Raw genomic sequence first — 22,542 nt, 5'->3', positions numbered from 1 at the left:
ATTAAACCTTTTTTTGCGTTCCTGTAAAGTCCATAAGTTTCGGAAGTTTCAATTTAGTGAACAAACCCATGTGACATTTACAGAAAAATTATTTAAAAATAGGAGACATAATATAACTCTAAACCTCTCTTTGTTTCAGCTTCCATAATCGGCACGACCGCACCAGCTGATCATGGCCGCAATCTGAGCCCTGACCACGAGCACGGGACCAATACTAGGCTAGCACACTTACTGTATAGTAAACACGCCATGACACATTATAGGTAAGAGATTAGAGATATAAAAGATCCCTAAAGATAATATAGGTTAGACAATCTGAGCCCTGACCACGAGCACGGGACCAATACTACGCTAGCACACTTAAGGCCACTTGCACCATCCCACTAACCCGTAGTTAAGCGGTTAAACCATTAAACTAGTGTCAAATTGTACTGGTAACCATGGTAACTCCAGATTTAACCGGTTAACCCCGGGTTAGTGGAATGGTGCAAGTGGGCCTTACTGTATAGTAAACACGTCATGACACTTTATAGGTAAGTAAGTAAGTAGGTATAAGGTAGGGATTGGAGATATAAAAGATCCCTAAAGATCCTTTTTAATTTATTTTAATTTTATTATTTTAAATCTAATGGAATTTAGTTACGATATGGATTCTATGGTCCGAAATAAATGATTTTTTTTTTTAAAGACAATTTAGGTAATACAATCTGACCCCTGCGGTAATACGTCACCAATACCAGATAGAGTTACCGAGTATGCCTGTTGCCGACTAAAGAAACTAGATGGCGTTGTTTCACATCGAAGTCATTACACTTTCTTATCATCAATATCACTAACATGCACACACAATCACAATTTTGACATTAAAATATTATCTTATCTTATCTTATCTTATCTCATCTCACCTCACCTCACCACGCCTCACCTCACCTTATCTTATCTTATCTGATCGTATCGTATCTTATCCTATATTATTTTATCTTATCTTAATTAATTATTGTTTCTAGAAAAAAGCGGGACACGTCAGACGACCCGCGATGCGCGCCGTTCATGTATGAGCCCGGGAAGCGGGCGCTGACCAACCCCATGAACCCCGAGGACCAGGGCAAGCCGAGCGACAAACTGACATACTCCAACCATACCACGTGCATCACTACTATAGATGGTGAGTACATGTCCATCTTGCATCGGTTTCCCCATCACTGAGGGTCGTGGCCACTTCTATTTTTTTTTAAACTTTATTGCATAGTAAAAATTGTACAAAAGGCGAACTTAATGCCAGACGGCATTCTCTACCAGTTAACCCTCGGGCCAAACAGAGAACAAGCAGTAATAAGTGCAAGAAGTTAAAAGTTAGAAAAAATTAATATTAAACATACATTTTTATGTTGAACAACATACTATTTCAAATATACAAATTGCTATAATATACTTACTATATTCTGTATCTTAAGATCCCATCAAAAACATAAATGTAAAAAAGGAGAGCCAAGTTCAATACAAAAATTATGCTTGGCTGTGGGGTTCGCCGCAAAAAGAATGGAGATCTAAATGAGTGCCAAGTTCTATGCAAAATCCAAATATGTATTTATAGGAACAAAATAATATTATAAACAAGTATTAAACTCTATTTCTTTGCTTTATTGGATACCTATAACAATTGCTGTTATTTAAAAAAAATGCGAGATCTTAAAGCAGGTTAGATTTGACTTGGCCAGTTTTCATTACATCAGTCATTTTATAAAGTTATTCAACATATATATTTTGTAATTCTGATAAAAACTGGCCAAGCCAAATCTAGCCTACTTTAAGATCTCACATTTTTTAAAATAACAGCAATTTTTATAAGTATCCAATAAAGCAAAGAAATAGAGTTTAATACTTGTTTATAATGTTATTTTGTTCCTATAAATACATATTTGGATTTTGCATAGAACTTGGCACTAATTTAGATCTCCATCTAGACACGCGGCAGCGTGTCAAGCCAAGTTCAAGCAAAGGAACTGGCTAGCCAGCGCCAAGTGTAATATTACACGAACCACTTGGTGCCACTTTTGACCCTTCTATAACTCAAAACATCTTTAACGTAAACAAATAAAACTACGTGTGTTTAATTACATCTAATTCATAAGGACATCTAGAAGCCCAAATTTCATGAAGCTAGCTCAAACGGTTATAAAGATATGAAGGTCAAAAAGTCGTAAATTTTAAGACTGACTGACAGACTTATAGTACCTAAACCTAACCTACTTCCAGATGACCTAGAAGGATGAAATTTGGAATCCAGCTCAGTTATTGTGTGAAAGCGTAGGAAAAAATCTAAAAATAAAAAAAAGTTAAAAAATAGGGGGGGTCCCCATACAAAAAAACCATTTTTTATTGTGACTGACATATAAGTACCTAAACCTAACCTACTTCCAGATGACCTAGAAGGATGAAATTTGGAATCCAGCTCAGTTATTGTGTGAAAGCGTAGGAAAAAATCTAAAAATAAAAAAAAGTTATAAAATAGGGGGGGTCCCCATACAAAAAAACCATTTTTTATTGTGACTGACATATAAGTACCTAAACCTAACCTACTTCCAGATGACCTAGAAGGATGAAATTTGAAATCCAGCTCGGTTATTGTGTGTAAGCGTAGGAAAAAATCTAAAAACAAAAAAAAGTTAATAAATAGGGGGGGTCCCCATACAAATTTCTTTTTTATTGTGACTGACATATAGTACATAAACCTAAACTACTTCCAGATGACCTAGAAGGATGAAATTTGGAATCCAGCTCGGTAATTGTGTGTAAGCGTAGGAAAAAATCTAAAAATAAAAAAAAGTTATAAAATAGGGGGGGTCCCCATACAAAAAAAAACATTTTTTATTGTGACTGACATATAAGTACCTAAACCTAACCTACTTCCAGATGACCTAGAAGGATGAAATTTGGAATCCAGCTCGGTTATTGTGTGAAAGCGTAGGAAAAAATCTAAAAATAAAAAAAAGTTATAAAATAGGGGGGGTCCCCATACAAAAAAACCATTTTTTATTGTGACTGACATATAAGTACCTAAACCTAACCTACTTCCAGATGACCTAGAAGGATGAAATTTGAAATCCAGCTCGGTTATTGTGTGTAAGCGTAGGAAAAAATCTAAAAACAAAAAAAAGTTAATAAATAGGGGGGGTCCCCATACAAATTTCTTTTTTATTGTGACTGACATATAGTACCTAAACCTAACCTACTTCCAGATGACCTAGAAGGATGAAATTTGGAATCCAGCTCAGTTATTGTGTGAAAGCGTAGGAAAAAATCTAAAAATAAAAAAAAGTTATAAAATAGGGGGGGTCCCCATACAAAAAAAACCATTTTTTATTGTGACTGACATATAAGTACCTAAACCTAACCTACTTCCAGATGACCTAGAAGGATGAAATTTGAAATCCAGCTCGGTTATTGTGTGTAAGCGTAGGAAAAAATCTAAAAACAAAAAAAAGTTAATAAATAGGGGGGGTCCCCATACAAATTTCTTTTTTATTGTGACTGACATATAGTACCTAAACCTAACCTACTTCCAGATGACCTAGAAGGATGAAATTTGGAATCCAGCTCGGTAATTGTGTGTAAGCGTAGGAAAAAAACTAAAAATAAAAAAAGTTTAAAAATAGGGGCGGTCCCCATACAAAAAACCTGTAATACGCGCTAAACAACCGGCCAACGGTGTGTCGTTGGCGGCGCGCGGCACCACATCATTAATACAAAGAACAGAAGTAAAAAACATGCAGCGGAAACACAAGAAAAAAACATTAAATCTCAATACCTGCCTAGTTTTCTTTACAAAAAGTATTGATATCCCATCAAAAACATAGATGTAAAAAAGGAGAGCCAAGTTCAATACAAAAATTATGCTTGGCTGTGGGGTTCGCCGTAAAAAGAATGGAGATCTAAATTAGTGCCAAGTTCTATGCAAAATCCAAATATGTATTTATAGGAACAAAATAACATTATAAACAAGTATTAAACTCTATTTCTTTGCTTTATTGGATACCTATAACAATTGCTGTTATTTAAAGTAGGCTAGATTTGGCTTGGCCAGTTTTTATCAGAATTACAAAATATATATGTTGAATAACTTTATAAAATGACTGATGTAATGAAAACTGGCCAAGTCAAATCTAACCTGCTTTAAGATCTCGCATTTTTTTTAAATAACAGCAATTGTTATAGGTATCCAATAAAGCAAAGAAATAGAGTTTAATACTTGTTTATAATGTTATTTTGTTCCTATTTATTTATTTATTTATTTTATTGATCAAATAAGTAACACAGCATTACAGTATAAAACCAAGGCACTGTGAAACTACAAAGTAAAAGAAAAGACAAAGAAAAACAATACACATAAAAAATTAAATTAACTAAACATTAGATTTGGGCGACGACGTAACGGCGTGGCTCCGTAGCGTCGTCTGACTCGGCGTAGGGTTCGGCAGGTTGCCCCGGAACCGCCGAAACACCACACCCTTCGGCCAGAAGTCCGCGCTTGCGATGGTGTCCTGCAGCGACCGCGGTACGCGCACCACAAATGAACTGAAGTGCACATAGTGACGCGACTGTAGCTGGTGCACCCTCAGCGTGAAGCCAGTCTTCCGGCGGACGTACTCCACCACCTCGTCGGCCACGGCGGAGTAATGTAAGCGCGACACGTATAGCGCCTTACTCGGTGTCGCAACTCGTAGGCCAGAATTAACCGGCTCCGCAGTGCCACACAGAGTCTTACGAGGCGCCCTGCGCGCCTTGCGTTTCCTTTCCACCAGTGTGAATCCCTCCTTATCCACATCGGTGCGGGAGGACTTCTCCTTAAGTGGAGCCCGTGCTTCATTCACCTTAACAGGCAAGTTGACCCGGTTAGCTGCGACAGGCTGACCGGCGACGTCAGCATATGCACGCTGACGTGACTTCGAGGTGACAGGGGGCGGTCGCACGCGCGGGGGGCGCGCGGGCGGTGCAGCGGCGCGTGCGGCACATTTTACCGTGTCAGCAACACACAAACTAACCGACTCAACATGAGTGTCAGGTCGATGATCGTTCTTGAAATTTGAAGCCGCCGACCGAGTTGGAGCATTCCGCAAACTTGTGATTTCGTTGCGCAATTCGGCAATAGTGACTAGGCTGGCTTCAAACTTAGAGATAACTTCCGCTAATCTTGTCTTTAGGGCCACGATTTCCTTTGACAAGCAGCGAACGTCAACCTGATCCGGATCACACGACGGCTGGATAGAAGTACCCGTCGCCATAAACTCCGGAATCCGGTCTTTATTCTCCCTCAGGATTTTCTGTATATCCTCGAGGGACTTCTTCCCGGCTTCATCCCCTCTCCGGTGAGGTACATAGGTGCCGACGATCCCGATGGACTTGCACAGCACTTGCTTCGCTTCGCAGATGTCTTCGACGGTGAAACTCGACGCACGCGAATTCATCTGGACAGCAGTCGCCGCATCCATCGCTCCTTCCTGCACCAGCTTGTTTTTTAGTTGCAGGAATGCGAGGAACTCATTCACGATGGGTTGACTCGGTTCGGAGAGACTCATCGCGTATATTTTACTAGCGGCGGCCGAGCCGCGCTAATTTCGCAATTTATTAATTTAATTACTCATCAACGCGTCTACGTCGCTGCGCGCATTGAACTCGACTCCCTGAAATACATATTTGGATTTTGCATAGAACTTGGCACTAATTTAGATCTCCATTCTTTTTACGGCGAACCCCACAGCCAAGCATAATTTTTGTATTGAACTTGGCTCTCCTTTTTTACATCTATGTTTTTGATGGGTTCTTTTTACGGCGAACCCCACAGCCAAGCATAATTTTTGTATTGAACTTGGCTCTCCTTTTTTACATCTATGTTTTTGATGGGATATCAATACTTTTTGTAAAGAAAACTAGGCAGGTATTGAGATTTAATGTTTTTTCTTGTGTTTCCGCTGCATGTTTTTTACTTCTGTTTTTTGTATTAATGATGTGGTGCCGCGCGCCGCCAACGACACACCGTTGGCCGGTTGTTTAGCGCGTATTACAGGTTTTTTGTATCGGGACCGCCCCTATTTTTAAACTTTTTTTATTTTTAGTTTTTTTCCTACGCTTACACACAATTACCGAGCTGGATTCCAAATTTCATCCTTCTAGGTCATCTGGAAGTAGGTTAGGTTTAGGTACTATATGTCAGTCACAATAAAAAAGAAATTTGTATGGGGACCCCCCCTATTTATTAACTTTTTTTTGTTTTTAGATTTTTTCCTACGCTTACACACAATAACCGAGCTGGATTCCAAATTTCATCCTTCTAGGTCATCTGGAAGTAGGTTAGGTTTAGGTACTTATATGTCAGTCACAATAAAAAATGTTTTTTTTTGTATGGGGACCCCCCCCTGTTTTATAACTTTTTTTTATTTTTAGATTTTTTCCTACGCTTACACACAATTACCGAGCTGGATTCCAAATTTCATCCTTCTAGGTCATCTGGAAGTAGTTTAGGTTTATGTACTATATGTCAGTCACAATAAAAAAGAAATTTGTATGGGGACCCCCCCCCCTATTTATTAACTTTTTTTTGTTTTTAGATTTTTTCCCACGCTTACACACAATAACCGAGCTGGATTTCAAATTTCATCCTTCTAGGTCATCTGGAAGTAGGTTAGGTTTAGGTACTTATATGTCAGTCACAATAAAAAATGTTTTTTTTGTATGGGGACCCCCCTATTTTTTAACTACTATAAGGTTAGGTTTAGGTACTATAAGTCTGTCAGTCAGTCTTAAAATTTACGACTTTTTGACCTTCATATCTTTATAACCGTTTGAGCTAGCTTCATGAAATTTGGGCTTCTAGATGTCCTTATGGATATAATTAAACACACGTAGTTTTATGTGTTTACGTTAAAGATGTTTTGAGTTATAGAAGGGTCAAAAGTGGCACCAAGTGGTTCGTGTAATATTACACTTGGCGCTGGCTAGCCAGTTCCTTTGCTTGAACTTGGCTTGACACGCTGCCGCGTGTCTAGATATTTAATAATTTTTAAGAAAAAAAAAACGACTTCTCCGGGGCCTGGTGAAAGACTGATGTAGATGGTGCGCTATGTAGAAAAGGAGATGAAACCACCCACTTTTCTAGTAGCATTCCGTTTCTGTAAGGCTCGCAGTTCTAACCTAACCTAATCCACTTTTGTTCGGTTCTGTGAGGATCGCCGTTCAAACCTAACCTAACTCACTTAACGGCGCATGCGGTGCGGTGTACGGGGGTTTGAGCGGGAGGGGTTAGGCATCATCATACTTTATACCTACATTTTATGGTAGGTAATCATAGTGGTTTATTTAATTTAGGTATCATAGTGGTTTTCCGAGTCCAGGTCCGGGTCCGAACCGGATCCGGGTACGAATCCGGGTCCCAGTCAAAATCGAAATTCGAAATCACCAAACGTGTACTATGCGTCGTTCAAGAGTTCTGTTCTGATCATCATCAGCAGTTCCACTTCATCAAATGTGACAGTTTTTAATGTTAATGCTTTATTTTATGATGAAAATACAGAAAATTATATACTTATGCCTTCAAGATTTGAGGAGTTCCCTCGATTCCTCATGGATCCCATGTTCAGAACTTGAGCTTGACATAAATATGGCTTAAAAACCTAACTTACTTAACAATCATAACGAAGAGGAAAAATCGCAAAACGCGAGCTATGCGTCGTTAAAGAGTTTCGTTCTGGTCATCATCAGCAGTTACACTTCCTCAAATATCACTTTTGTAAGTGTATATGTTCGATTTGTTGATAAAAATACAACAATCACTATATGTATGCTTTTAAGATTTGAGGAGTTCCCTCGATTCCTTATGGATCCCATCATATTAACGGAAGATCAAAGAAATATACGCTCGTGGACGGAATAAGCCATGGAATAGGAATATGGCTATGGCGGAATTATTAACCACATTGACCTTAGATAACTATTTTTTTTTTCAGCCGGCGGCGGTGGACAAGTGATAGTCCTGTCATTCGTCGACAAATTCCATATGGAAGATCGACCGCCAAAGTGCGAATATGACTTTTTAGAGGTAAATGCTTATATTTTTAATTTTTCTTTCTACTGTTGGGGTCTAAAACTATTTTACTATGAGTAAATCGCTCTTTTCCTATGGACATTATAAAATAAATTGACTTTAATGCTTCAAATTCACAGAACCCTTACAAGCATCAAACATTTTTATTTCTTTAGTAAAAGGTATCGAATTTGTTAACTTGCACAGTAAAAGATGTCCGGATGTCCGTTCCTCACTGATTACCAGTTTGCCGCACGATATAGGTACCGTTTTTGCGTAATGGTACGGAACTCTTCGTGCGCGAGTCCGACTCGCACTTGGCCGGTTTTTTTAATTGTTTTATTTTCAGATAAGAGACGGCAAATTCGGCTACGCGCTGCCAGCATACAAGTTTTGTGGTAACAGCTTTCCCCCCACCATCACCTCTGCCGGCCCCTACTTATGGCTCAAGTTCCAGTCTGATGACAGCATAGAATACTCCGGCTTCAAGATCAATATCGAGTTCCAGCCGAATAGCATGAGTCGTGAGTTATATTTGTTATACTATATACTATGGTAACAGCTTAGGTACTAGCAACTGATGGGGTACAACTTGACTGTGAGCTGTAAATGGATTTATTAGTGCATACTTACTTAATATACATACTTAATAAAACATAATTAAATAACTAACCTACAAAACTTAAACTATATCTAAAAATAAATAAAAATAAACTTAAAATAAATGATTATAAAATATCCACCTGCGGCATGGTGTAAATTACCTGAGTATGGTTTTATTTCTTTTTCATCACACTCGCTCAGTAAATGTGGAATTGCACGCAGGTTTAGCGGGAATTATAAAAAAAGCGTTCTCCCTAGGGAGTTATGAAGTTTCTAGTGCCATAAGTAACAGTTTTTTGTCTATATACTTCATTTTTGTATCGCAAGTGTGATGAAAAACATTGTGTGTAACTCGGGGTGTAATAATATTGCAAACTCGAGTCTATAAATCGCTCCGCCAAGCCGTCGTGATTTAACTTACTTTCGTTTGCAATATTCAACTTACGCCCCATGTTGCACAATGTACTATTACCTACTGTATCTTCTCGTTTTCAGGGGAAATACCCGAATCGTGTATAATAAGTAAGAAAGATGACAAGTTTGGCTGGATAGCGTCCGAGGACGATGATGCGGACGCATGCCGTAAGGAGAGTCCAACCACTCTGGACATCCAGTGGAGGATCGAGACCCCCGCCAACACGAGGGTCAGTTTGTTTACAAGCTTTTATTAAATTATACTTTACTAGTATGGTGCACAATAAAGAATATTTATTATTATTCTCATTATTTATTTTTCGTCTTAAGTTAGGTTATTTATAATATGAATATAAAAGTAAAATATAAAAACAAAAAAAATACATATAAACACATTATAAAAAACCTAACCTAGGGTGCCGCCGGCAGCGGGGCAGGGCCCAAGCTGCCGGTGGTCAGGGCCGCAGAGTGAGGAATCAACGTACTATACTCGCCGTGTCCAAAATTACCGCCTTCTGCATCTGACCCTTGATCCAACCACCCAGCGAGAGTATCTCTAGGGTGTTGGTCGAGTTGGTCTATTCGCTATGAGACCGTTCGCTGACACGACTATAGGTAGAATGATCGTCGAGTCAACATCCCACATGGTGGTTATCTCGTGAGCCAAGTCTATTAGGTACTTACTTACCATAGGTTATAGGTTTTCGCGGGCTTGGTTTCCGCAACTCGACGTTATATTATTGCGCCTATTTTGCGTGGTGGGTTGGCGGCTATTCTTGCCAACCCAACTCTACCAAGAAGCCTAGGAGACCCTTGACGTTGCCGACAACTTCTGGGAGAGACTCCGGTGACCCGAGGTGTTGTGCCCGGTATTCTGCCACCCCTGGGCATTCGATGACGTGGGCGGCTGTCTCCTCTAAATTAAAACCATTTCAACATTCTCTTGCCCTTGTCCCATTCACTTGGGATCGGCGTTGCATGTCTTTCTCTTCCTTACCTCTCTATCGCCCGTCGTCTCATCATTCACTTGCGTTCGTTTCATATCATCTCTCACACAGTCCATCGTTTTCCTCGGTTTTCCTTTCCTCGAACCCCCCTTCCACATTTATTTGTAATACCTTTCTCGTCACATGACTTTCATACCTCCGCATCGCACGCATTTTTGTCAAAAAACTTATTTTATTGATTTCAGATCTATTTAAACTTCACTGAATACAAGTTGTCTTTTCCCAATGAGTGTGAGGATAATTTGGTGCAAGTGTTTGGTGCGGAACCTAATTTCGACCACAAGTAAGTATATATGAATATAGCATGTTTTGTGCAACAAGAAGCACAACAAGAACAAGAGAGCACAATTGGTTTTTGCTACTACTGCTAAAGTCTGACTAGATTTTACATTTTTGGCCCTGAGATAATATTGCTACTCAGCTTACATAAAGCAATAAGTAACGTGCGTACATCCTACTACGCAGTTATTTTTTATTCACCATAAAAAATAACTGCATTCCCGTTACACTGTTACAGGAGGATTAACTTACGGTTTTTTAACTTATTCCTCCACAGGTTAGCTTTCTACTGCGGTTCGGTGGCCAACCCGGTGACCACAAAGGTGGAAGACGACGGTCTGGGCCCCAGCAATGTCATGTACGTCAGAATGTTCGCCACCAATAAGGCCAAGGCCTCTCATTTCCAGGCACATTTCACCTCCTTTCGGACTCTGAAGGGAGATGGTAAGTTTCTTTTACTATGATTAAATTTTTCGTCATAATTTCGTCGCTTTTGCAGGCACATTTCACTTCTTTTCGGACTCTTTAGGGAGATGTTAAGTTACTTTTACTAGGTTTCCAATTTTAGTCATAATTTTAAGCTTCAGGGATCTCTACTATAAAAGCCTCATCAATCGTCATGTTCGCAACCAATAAGGCCAAAAACTTATTTCTAATGCAAAAAAAACGAAGTATGACATGTATCAGGCCTCGCCAGACAAAAAATTAAGGAATTTGGAGCAGGACATCTGGAACCAAAGGATTTTAAAGGGCTCCCATGAGCTCCATCGTCCGGCACATTGGATATGGTGGGAGAAGCTCTTGAGTAGTTGACGGATGTTTAAATTGTTTAATTTCTAGATGGTAATTGCACAAAAGATCCCTATGGGTCGAAGTAGTAAGGGCCCCCGAAAACGATAAGATAAGATATGATATTTTAGTTCATACTGTATCCAATTGTTGACAGAGTCGTGTGACGCCACGGAGTTGGACTGCCAAGATGGTACGTGCATCGACTCAAGTCTAGCGTGCAACGGCATCGCGGACTGCAGGCTCAAGTCGGACGAAGACCCTGAGAGCTGCAAGGTAACTTCAAAGGTTCCTTTTTCAGGGTTCCGTACCCAGGGTAAAAACGGCACCTATTAATAAGACTCCACTGTCCGTCTGTCCGTCTGTCTGTCACCGGGCTGTAACTCATGAACCGAGATAGCTTGAAAATTTTCACAGTTGATGTATTTGCCGCTATAACAACAAATATTAAAAAGTACAGAATCCTCGAGTCCGACTTGCACTTGTTTGGTTTTTTTAACACCACATCGGTGGCAAACAAGCATAGTGTTCGCCTGATGGTAAGCAGTGTCGGTAGCCTATAGACACACATGGAGATGGTTGAAAAAGCTCTTGAGTAGTTAACGGATCTTTCATAATATTTCCACAACAGATCCCTATGGGTCGAAGTTCATCCGCAAAAGTCAGATAAGAGAAGCCTATAGACGTCTGCAACTCCGGAGTTGTTACATGCGCGTTGGCGAACATCCTCGTTGAACTTTAGCAACCTTACTCACCGGCCGGAACCTTAACTCACCGGGAACTGCGACAATCAAAATTTTGCTATCTGCCTCTTTATCGCTCGAATATCCAAGAGTGACAGAGAGGTAAGAAGTGCATATACTTGGAAAAATTTGACCTATGCCCCGGTGGCCCGGTGGCCGAGTGGTTCAGGCCCCTGCCGCGATAGCAGAGGATGCTGGTTCGATTCCAGCCTGGGGCACTGTTTCATTATATTTCATAATGTAAATATATTTCATCATATTTCAGTTTATTCCCAATTGTGTTAACATTACCATGTTGTCAGGAAGCGGCGCAGTCCCTGGTGAAGGAGCCCCACATCCTGGTGATCCTGGTGATCTTCTCCCTCATCCTGTCCGGGATGAGCTTGGTCTTCCTCTTCAAGTGCATCCGGAAGCTGCACCAGGACCACAAGTACATCAAGGTCAGGGCCGGTGGCATCACTACATCTTTTTAGGGTTCCGTAGCCAAAGGGTAAACGGGACCCTATTACTTACTCTGCTGTCCGTCCGACCGTCTGTCACCAGGCTGTATAATACAAATACTAAAAACAGAATAAAATAAAGATTTAAGTGGGGCTCCCATACAACAAACGTGATTTTTGACCGTAGTTGAGCAACGTCGGGCGGGGTATCTACATATTTAAAAGAAACCTCTATCAATGAGACATGTCGGCTCCGTTGGAACTCTACATTACAGAGTTTCAATAAGTGTTACTAGATATCAAAAAAACTGTAGGTACAGGTACACGAATTTCGCAGTTTCAGGGCGCCGATTTTTGAATTTCGACCACTCGATTTCGTGTATTTCGTTAAATAATATATCCACTACCATGCATTTCAATTTTACTAATAGAATTGAAATGGAGTAGTCAAACCAATAGATTTCAAATTTCGATCGCTCGTATTTAAAAAAATTGCATTTTACCGTTTTCCACCGATTTTCGAATGACGAAATCGAGCGATCGAAATTCAAAAATCGGCCCCCAGGCAGGGGTTTCGCCAATATCGAGTGAAAAACCCCAATATCAGTTACTGCATAACCTCTACCTTCAAATAGGTGTGCCCTCTTGTCTCGACTTCGAACACATTCCATTACATCTTATAAAACAAAGTCCCCCACCGCTTCTGTGTTTAAACTCAAAAGCTACTGAACGGATTTTCATGCGGTATTCACCTATCAAAAGAGTGATTCTTGAGGAAGATTTGGGTGTATAATTTCTTTGGTTTAAGGGGCGAAGCTGGGGTGGGTCGCTAGTTCGAACTAATTTCATCTCATTTTTCACGAATATCATTATGTTCCTGGTTTCTGAAATTTTTGTACCATTTTTTATACCTACTATAAAACTATTTTTGTTTTCTCAGGAACACCTAGCGAAATCTTGCGAAGACCGACTAGACAAGCTAGCAGAGACCCAACTGACCCTGGACCCCAACCTGTTGGACCCTGAGCCCCGAGCCAGCCTGGAGCGTGAGAACCACACCAATGAAATGTACAAACAGCAGAGAAATAAGCGGAAAGTGAGTAGATGATATAGCTAGGAGAGACCCAACTGACCCTGGACCCGAAGCCCCGAGCAAGTCTGGAGCGTGACAATCACACCAAGGAGATGTACAAGCAACAGAGGACCAAACGGAAAGTGAGTAGATGCTTAGCTAGTGGAGTCCCAACTGACCCTGGACCCTATTCTTAGACCCTGAGCCCCGAGCCACACCAACAACACCAACGAGACGTAGGTACAAGCAGCAGAGAACCAAGCGAAAAGTGAGCACAGATATAGTGCATAATTGTTTTCCATCGTATTTTCTCGGAAACGTTCGTATCTGTCATGCTACTTCAGTCACAGTACTTTTTATACCGAGACTGTCTGAAATAGCAAGACACATTCGTACGTTTCTGTGAAAATACGATGGAAAATAATTATACACTACATCTGTACGGGCTTTGACTGCGACGGAATACCTATATTTATATAGACGTAGCTCTTAGTACATTTTTGACTTCAAAAAACGGTCCAACCTTATCAGCGACACTTATTTGACACATCAGATCAGAAAATTAAAGCACTTTTAATGAAAATAATACCTATGATGAATTTGACCGAGTTTTTATACAAATTTGAACCACACAGTGTGATAAGTACTACCAAAAAACACCTTACAGTTAAACACAGTAAAAGATTTGTTTCATATATCAAAGGCAAAGATAAGCGCTGGTGGCCTAGCGGTGAGAGCGTGCGACTTGCAATCTGGAGGTCGTGGGTTCAAACCCCGGCTCGTACCAATGAGTTTTTCGGAACTTATGTACGAAATATCATTTGATATTTACTAGTCGCTTTTCGGTAAAGGAAAACATCGTGAGGAAACCGGACTAATCCCAATAAGACCTAGTTTACCCTCTGGGTTGGAAGGTCAGATGGCAGTCGCTTTAGTAAAAACTAGTGCCTACATCAAATCATGGAATTAGTTGTCAAGCGGACCCCAGGCTCTCATGAGCCGTGGCGAAATGCCGGGATAACGCGAGGAGGAAGAAGAAGATCAAAGGCAAAGATAGTAAAAAACTACGCAGTTCACATTCAAACATAAACAAGTTAATTTGGCTTTATATTACACCCTTATTTGAATTAATTTAATGCACCGTATGTCAAACAACATCACCGCAAATAGGCTGTTTTGAAAAGGGACATAAATGTAACCAAAAATATTTCGCATTAGATCTTATGGCGTGAAAAGGTCATCTAATTTCAGAAAGGGATAAACGTCTCCATAGAATTCTTTTACACATTTGCTTTTGTTGTTACTGGAAAAGCGACCTTTTGTGTTTGACATAAGATTCAATATGAGTCCAAGTGTGTTGAAAAGGGTTACAATTGGGGATCAGACCGCAGTGTGACGAGGCAACCCTGTTAATTCGATTTTGCGTTGAAAGAAAACCATGTAGATATACCCCTGTATGTCTACGGTATACCCTGAAAATATTTTATTTAGCCAGGCGTGGCTCACTCCGCGATTTTGTCGCTTTGCTACAGGTAGCTAAAAGTACATCCGTTCCACACCAATTTTGGTGGCTAGCCATGAGCCGCGCATGGCGCTGTCACCACCTAGCGACCATATCTGTCCTGAGCGTAACAGACGCGTTTTGTTAGAGAGTGAGTCTTCTGTACGTAGTACTATTATTTTATTCTGTGATTTAGCCTAACCATGTTTCGGATTTTCAGTGGTAGGTACAATAGTCTGTATCTTTAGGTTTTTAATTAAAGTAATAAACAAAATATACCCTCAAATGGCTCCTTAAGCCAGTTGAGGGTAGATGAAAACACTACATGATCAAATACTCGTTAAAGTCAGGTCATTCAGTGACAAATCCAGGTAGTTTTGTATTTGGTTGGTTAACCAACAAATTTTATAAATAACTACCCAAAAACAGAACAGAGTAACAAAACAGAGTATAATTTTATTATACTGGCAAGGATTAGGTACCCTTTGATATCAGGCGTTGGATCAAGGCCTGTTCACTTCCTAAGAAAGTTATGTCCCCAAATAATTGCGCATGTGTGCGCCTTAAGCTTCTATGTGTGCGTTGGCCTCCGGGAAAAAGTTGCGAGTAATAAAAATAAAAACATTTTTCTACAGCAACATTGCTCCCAACTCTGATTTAAATTATCACAAATTTTATACAATATTAATCATAAAACGGGACTTAAAACGCTTAAAACTTAATTACATGCGATTAAGTTTTATAATGAATATTTGCTTCCAACTGTCTTTGTCAATGTTCATAAAATATATGGAGGGTAGGTACGTCTACCCACCATAATAAAAAATATATTTGTCAATGACTCTGTCCAACTGCTGTGGTTAAAGTTCATAACGAAAATTTTATTTATTAACTCTTTAAATAATACATACAACGTGTACCGCTACGTACCACTTAAGACTGTAAGTCTGTACCTACATGGATTACAGCAATGCACATAGAAAATGTGCTAAATGCGGAGCAACGGCTGTTGAAGCAGCCAGAGTGAAATTTACAACTTTAGTGGGTTCAGAAGGAACCGAGTCATAACGCATCTGGAAAGCGTATTAATTAACCGTGAAGAAATGTATGAATACAAGTTGGAAATCTGTGTAACGCTACGTCTTACATAGGCGAACAACGCGCGAACATTCGTCGCCGCCTGACATTCGCGTGCAAATCGCGCCGCACCGCGTTCGCAACGAGATCGCTTACGTAGGACACTTCTATGGGCATCAAAGGATTGATTTCGCCGCGCCGCGCCGCGCCGCGTTCGCGCGTTGTTCGCCTACGTAAGACGTAGCGTAAAATGCCGTGTGTAAAGTGTAGTGTATCTGTGTGTAAAGTGTAATAGGTAGGCATGCCTAATGTTATTTGTATAAAAGGTACTGAAAACTTTATTAATGTCTATTTTTTTATTAAGTTGCCAGTTGCCAGTTTTCAGTGTATATTTTTATATGTAAAATATTTTTTAATAAATAATATATATAATGTTATAAACATAAACATGCCTTTTATTTAAATCAATTGATAATACCACAAACAAGGGGTAATATTTGCATCTTGCATATATTTCGTGATATGAAGATAACAAATATGTTTATCAACAGAATTACTACCTACCAATACCCGCCAGGCTAAACCGGTTGTCAACTTTAGTTCCATTGGTACACAAAGATGGCGCCACTAGTATAAACGTATAAACGGTTGGGGACATTTTTTTGTATGGAGTTACCGTTCTTCTCCTAGTGAGTATTATATTCTTTGCGTTGGATTTAGGGTCAATATCAGAGCGTCCCCGCCCTCCTCCATTTTAGGGTCCCACAGATTACCAGATGTGACCAGCACTCGGACGTTTTCTTCAATAGGCTTTATTTAAGTCTTCATCTACTCAAGTTTCTGTCTCCAATTCTTCCAGTCAAGCAGCATCGAATCCGATTTTCTCCACCGCGACACCTCCCTGGATCACCACCACGACTGGCCTGAGAGCGGCCCCGTCCCCGCCGAGGACGTCAGGATAGAGTACAAGGGGAGACCGAGACGGAGCGATACGAGCAAGAGAGAAGAATCACTGAGGTAAATACCTTGTGGATCTCAAAGAATGTGAGGGCGTACAGGTTCCTATTGAAGATATCAGGATAAAAGCTAGGGGTCGAGGCGGAGCGATACCAGCAAGAAGGAAGAGTCACTGAGGTAAATACCCACCACTTCCTTCTTGAGACGTACATATTTAGATGTATATATTTGAGCCGTCAGATTTTTGGCGCTAGGCGTAGGTAAATGTGAATTTTATGCTTCCAGTGTAGCCCACAAGATGGCAGAACCTACTATGCCTAAGAAAACGTACGAGAACGGTAGATGGCAGCACTTGCTTTGGCAATGTACATGTTTGTTTCCGATTTAGGCCACAAGATGGCAAACCCTCCAACGCGTACGGTGCCTATTACCAATTTAGAAGTGTCATGTGTTTATTATGTCTTTTTTTATTAATACGACCTTTTCAGGAGTAAAGGTTCCAAGGAGGAAGCAAGAAAGGAGATCAGAGACGCATCGGTCGGAGCTCCTGATACCAAAGAGTCTGGATGTCAGACGAGAGAAAGCCTATTCCAAGTGGATACCGCTCCTAGTTCTGATGGTAAGTAACGAATGTCTTTTTATAATACTTCGGTAAACAAGATACGACCCGCCCGTTTGGTAACCTATGTATGGACGGCTGCAACTCCAGAGGTGCGCGTTGCCGACCCCACCCATTTCGCACCCTCGTTGAGCTCTGGTAACCTTACTCACCGGCAGGAACACACCACTATGAGTAGTGTCTAGTCACTAGACCCTACTCACAATGTGTTCCTGCCAAGTAACACTAGACTCTAGTGTTACTTGGCTGCGGTTTTCTGTAAGGTGGAGGTACTTCCCCAGTTGGGCTCTGCTCTAGATCTGGAATGATATCACTGCTGTACCCTACCAGCTTACCACACGAAATGACATTCACAGTACCCATACCTCTTTTGGACGCAGTTTAAGGACATACCAGGGTCTAAAAGATATCAGGTTAGAAGAGGAAGAAAAGAAGGAAATCAGAGATGTTAATAGTCGTCAGACACCAAAGAGGTCATCTGTCAGTCGAGAGAGCTTGTTCCAAGATACTGCTCATAGCTCCGATGGTAAGGGATTTCAGGCCGCCTAGCCAAGGTTACAATCGCTATCGCTTCGACAACGAAAAGCATTATGTATCTCTATCACTCTTCCACATTAGTGAGACAGTGACAGTTGCGTTTCGATCGCTACGGAGCGTTAGCGATTGGCATCTTGGCTACGCGGCCAGGAGTCTTCACTCCTTATATCATTCTTTTCCAGCCTCTGCCACTGACGTAGAGATAGAATAAAGAACTCTGAAAGAAGATTCCTTATTAAATACTCGTACCAGTAGTATAATATGACATCTATTTTAATTTTATACATATTTTCCTCTCTGGTAGGAACAAACTCGTCGAATAGCCGCGGGTTCTCTACGTTCGGCTACTCGGGCGCCACCATCGTCCGGCCTTCACCCGCGCCCGCCAACACCTCGGAGATTACTATAGAACTGCTGAGACAGGTCACCCCGCAGGAGTCTATCAAACGTGAGTCTTATTATCTTCCTCTTAAGGTACAAACTCGGGCGCCACCATCGTCCGGCCTTCACCTGCGCCTGCTAACACCTCGGAGATCACTATAGAACTGCTGAGACAGGTCACCCCGCAGGAGTCTATCAAACGTGAGTCTTATTACCTTCTTCTTAAGGTACAAACTCGGGCTCCACCATCGTCCGGCCTTCACCCGCGCCCGCTAACACCTCGGAGATAACTATAGAACTGCTGAGACAGGTCACCCCGCAGGAGTCTATCAAACGTGAGTCTTATTATCTTCCTCTTAAGGTACAAACTCGGTCGCCACCATCGTCCGGCCTTCACCCGCGCCCGCTAACACCTCGGAGATAACTATAGAACTGCTGAGACAGGTCACCCCGCAGGAGTCTATCAAACGTGAGTCTTATTATCTTCCTCTTAAGGTTCAAACTCGGGCGCCACCATCGTCCGGCCTTCACCTGCACCCGCTAACACCTCGGAGATAACTATAGAACTGCTGAGGCAGGTCACTCCGCAGGAGTCTCTCAAACGTGAGTCTTATTACCTTACTCTGAAGGTACAAACTCGTCTAACAGCTCGCCTACACCTCGGAGATTACTATTATAACTGCTGAAGCAGGTCGACTCTCAGGAGTCAATCAAACGTGAGTCTAATTACCTTCCTCTTAAGGTCTAATAGACTCGGTTACAATTTCGTCGAATAAGCGCGCCTTCTTCTTCTCTTTCTCGGCTACTTGAGCGCCTTTCGTATTTTACGTGTTTATTAAAGTGTCCCACTGCTGGACAAAGGACTCTTCCCTCGATCTCCATGACTTCCACTGATGCAGTTTTGAGAGTTATTAGAAAAACATAACTCCGTTTTCTGAGTCTTGCACTTGTTCAGAGTACCTATTTTGAGTTAACAATCGAGACTTCAGGGTTAAGGTAAAGATAAACGACAGTACTGATCGGATGTAAGTGAACTAAATTGTACATTTTTTGTGACAATTCATTACTTCGCTTAATGACAAAACCTGCAGACGAGTTTTAAAGATGAGGACAGGACATGAGGACTTGTTTTTAAATATAATATAGGTAATCGGAAATTCAAACCAAGAATCTTGATGACTGATCAGTAGTATCCAAGATTGCGCTGCGTTTCTTTCTTCTATCACTCCTGAAAAAAAAAAGCCTTTCTAGATATTAAGTATTCTATACTTTCACGTTTTTCAAATCCCACAGAAAAGAAATTCGACCGTCGCCCCATGAGCTCGGAGACCACCCGCTCGGCCCCTGACGTCATCATCGTCTCGAAGCCGATTCGCTGAGGACGACCCTCGGGGCCCGCGCCCTGGGCCCCGACCCCGCCCCCCTCCTGGCTGCTGCCCCCGCGGCACCGCCCCGAAGGCTCCTTCTACACGAAAAGCGTATCATTTGAAGACTACGACGGTTACTACAGTCAGTATTTCGACGAAGGACCGAAGTTGATTTATGACTATTGTTTAAAGAGTGACTTTTATAAGAAATCTAAGACTCTTCCAAGGAATCTAGGGTCGTCTGTGGACAAAGTGTACCCGCAGAGGTGTTTTTGTGAGACGGACTATATAAGTAGGAAAAGGATGGTGGTTAAAGCTGACGTGGAGCCAAATAGATAGCATTCGATGAGATTCTAGACTTAGAATAATAAAGCCTAGACTAAAGCATACCTGTTAAAAGTGGACCCAAAAACATGACTATAGTCAGACCAAGTTTTTTGCAGTGACTTTGTTTGAGTGTAGAAATGCCACCACAAAACCCAAGATTCCTATAAAAAATGTGACGTTTATAATGGTACTTTCACACTCTGTGTGTAAGCTGTCAATGAGTAAAATAGCGATAGGTACTTCAATGACACATAAAGGATTGACTACGGTGTCCACGGTTGCCGATAACCTTCTAGGTTTTATTATTCTTTGGTTCCAGACTTGTGTCTAGTCGAATGTTTGGTGTAGGCTTGTCTAGTTTCCTATTTCACCAACGCCACCATTCTTTGGCACTGACACGTTTTTGTGGCATCCTGTCCCGCTTGGCGCGCTGTTCAAAATTCCATGCAAAAATAGACGCACGAATGAAATTTACACTAGAGGTTCTGTTGGACTTTGTTGGTCCACTGCTTTTGGACTTAAGGACTCAAAACATGAATCAGATTTTTATGGAGAAACTTACATCCAGTTTCACGATACTTCGTGCCAAAGATTTTGAGTCTTTTTGAGTCGAGGCCTTTTGGAAAATTTTCGTGATCTTAAACTTTCGGAAGCTATCAATAAAAAAATCACTACACAATCTTATATATAGAGCCCTTTAAGAGCGTGTCATTATATTTTGGACGTTTCGTTGTGTAGATATTATCGCAGCCTGCACAGAAAGTCATCTATTGTCGCGATGGTGAAATAAGAATGGTGTGCCAGAAATGTAATTGTTGGACAATACATTTTCTAGAATTAATAAGAACCAAGTTGATATTAAACTAAAACACTACAAAGAGTATTGTTATAATATAATATGCGAAATTGTTTGCATTAATTTTAAAATAAGATTGTTTTGACAATGTTTTTTAGGTGCTTTATAAAATAAGCCTTAGGGATTTTTGATTATTCAAAATGTGCATGGAAAGATTAATTTAGTGTTGAAATTGGTAGAAGTTTTGAGTGTTGTAAACTATAAGGCCCGCTTGCACCATCCCACTAACCCGGGGTTAAGCGGTTAAACTGTCAACCCAGTGTCAAATTGTATTGGCAACAATGGTAACTCTAGGTTTAGCCGGTTAACCCCGGGTTAGTGGAATGGTGCAAGTGGGCCTAAGAAAGCCTTAAGCCACGGATAGTCTAGGGCAATTTTATTGTCCCACGACACGTCAGAGGTCAGCGTCACATCATACGTAAGGCGCCTTCGAGAAACACCGGGAAGGGAGCCGCCATCTTTAACGGTCACGCACACTACAACAAATATTATTCCTACATATACGCACACAAACAAATTTTATCGGTTCAACAGCAGGTCCAAGATTGGGGGCTCCGACGTGGCAGAATTTATCGAAAGCGAGTTTCCGAAACCGAATGTCGGAAGGCGCCGACGACAAAAACAGCTGCAGGAGAGTGCCATTGGAATTAAGTCCGCCTTTTTGCGTTTTCTATCGTTTTTAAATGTAATAAATACAGAGAAAGACATATTTCTTACATTTTACTTCCTTCCGACATCCGATATTGGATCGGACAATGTCAAAACGCTCTTAGTTGCCTGTTGAAAAGTACAGTCAGCGATAAAAGCTTGTTTTAATGTTTCAAAAATTATTTTTTTGACTAAAAACTTTTATAAAACCTGTAACGAATTTGAAATTCTAGTCGTACCTTTTAGTCGGTTCATTTGTAAAGCTTTGTCAAAGGATTGAATTAGATATTTTGAGTTTGTAACGGGTGTGCTGGGTCCAATTCAGAGTTATTTCACCTTCAAGCGGTTGAAAACTTACCCTAAGTCAATTTTATAGCATCATAATCAGATTAAGATTCTTAATTTCTTCAATAAGTTTAGGTAAATGTTTGAAGTAAAAATTAAGTATGACCTTGATGCTATTTTTATTTAATTTTAATACTTCTGATTAAACTATAAAGTTAATATTTGGAACAACTTAGCTTATTATAACTTAGCTTGAGATTGAACAACATTTATTGTACAGTTTTATTATATCGTCGGGTGAGAATACGTTTGTGCCATACGTCTTACATGGTTTGCAGGACAGCGAAAAGAAGCAAAAAAAAATATTTTTCGGAAAGTTTTACATTTAGGAAATATTTAACGTATATATTATTTAGGCATATATGTCTACTATTTATAGTACCAAACAAGTATTGTGAATACAGTGGTAATCATGAAAAAATAATAAAAAAAAATTAATTTTTGCCATATCCGTTTTGAGTAAATGTTAAACGTATAATGTATGACATGACACAAAAGTTGTG

The 22,542-nt window shown here is 40.6% G+C and overlaps 3 protein-coding genes across 3 annotated transcripts in view; 2 read left to right on the top strand and 1 right to left on the bottom strand.

Annotated features, from left to right (window-relative positions):
• The window catches only part of LOC134674167 (uncharacterized), a 41,424-nt gene extending 40,218 nt beyond the window's left edge, over positions 1–1,206 (top strand). The window contains exons 2-3 of the mRNA XM_063532223.1: positions 140–263; positions 1,008–1,206. Coding sequence (XP_063388293.1) covers positions 140–263; positions 1,008–1,206 — 323 coding nt within the window. The remainder of the gene's footprint in view (positions 1–139; positions 264–1,007) is intronic.
• A 914-nt stretch (positions 1,207–2,120) lies between these two features.
• On the bottom strand, positions 2,121–5,576 carry LOC134674166 (uncharacterized). Its single transcript, XM_063532222.1, has 2 exons — positions 4,508–5,576; positions 2,121–2,137 (listed from the first exon to the last, which is right to left on the bottom strand). Exons 1-2 carry the CDS (start codon positions 5,574–5,576, stop codon positions 2,121–2,123), a joined length of 1,086 nt encoding a protein of 361 aa, XP_063388292.1.
• Positions 5,577–7,870: 2,294 nt separating this feature from the next.
• LOC134674165 (neuropilin and tolloid-like protein 2) lies at positions 7,871–20,298 on the top strand. Its single transcript, XM_063532221.1, has 13 exons — positions 7,871–7,910; positions 8,001–8,092; positions 8,427–8,601; positions 9,176–9,324; positions 10,287–10,384; positions 10,658–10,824; positions 11,327–11,445; positions 12,215–12,352; positions 13,293–13,448; positions 16,862–17,019; positions 17,448–17,578; positions 18,420–18,563; positions 19,790–20,298. The coding sequence occupies exons 1-13, from the start codon at positions 7,871–7,873 to the stop codon at positions 19,873–19,875; spliced, it is 1,653 nt and encodes a 550-aa protein (XP_063388291.1). The 3' UTR covers positions 19,876–20,298.
• Positions 20,299–22,542: the final 2,244 nt, after the last annotated feature.

The sequence above is a fragment of the Cydia fagiglandana genome, chromosome 19 (genome assembly GCF_963556715.1).
Source record: "Cydia fagiglandana chromosome 19, ilCydFagi1.1, whole genome shotgun sequence".
NCBI classification, from domain to species: domain Eukaryota; kingdom Metazoa; phylum Arthropoda; class Insecta; order Lepidoptera; family Tortricidae; genus Cydia; species Cydia fagiglandana.
Note: the sequence above shows the minus strand (reverse complement) of the source record. Positions and strands in the feature narration are given on the sequence as shown.

Coding starts and splice junctions, on each gene's coding strand:
- LOC134674165 (XM_063532221.1), top strand. CDS start 7,871: ATGGATCCCATCATATTAACGGAAGATCAAAGAAATATAC. Junction 10,825..11,326: donor TCGGACTCTGAAGGGAGATG/GTAAGTTTCTTT, acceptor AATTGTTGACAG/AGTCGTGTGACGCCACGGAG. Junction 12,353..13,292: donor AGGACCACAAGTACATCAAG/GTCAGGGCCGGT, acceptor TTGTTTTCTCAG/GAACACCTAGCGAAATCTTG.
- LOC134674166 (XM_063532222.1), bottom strand. CDS start 5,576: ATGAGTCTCTCCGAACCGAGTCAACCCATCGTGAATGAGTTCCTCGCA.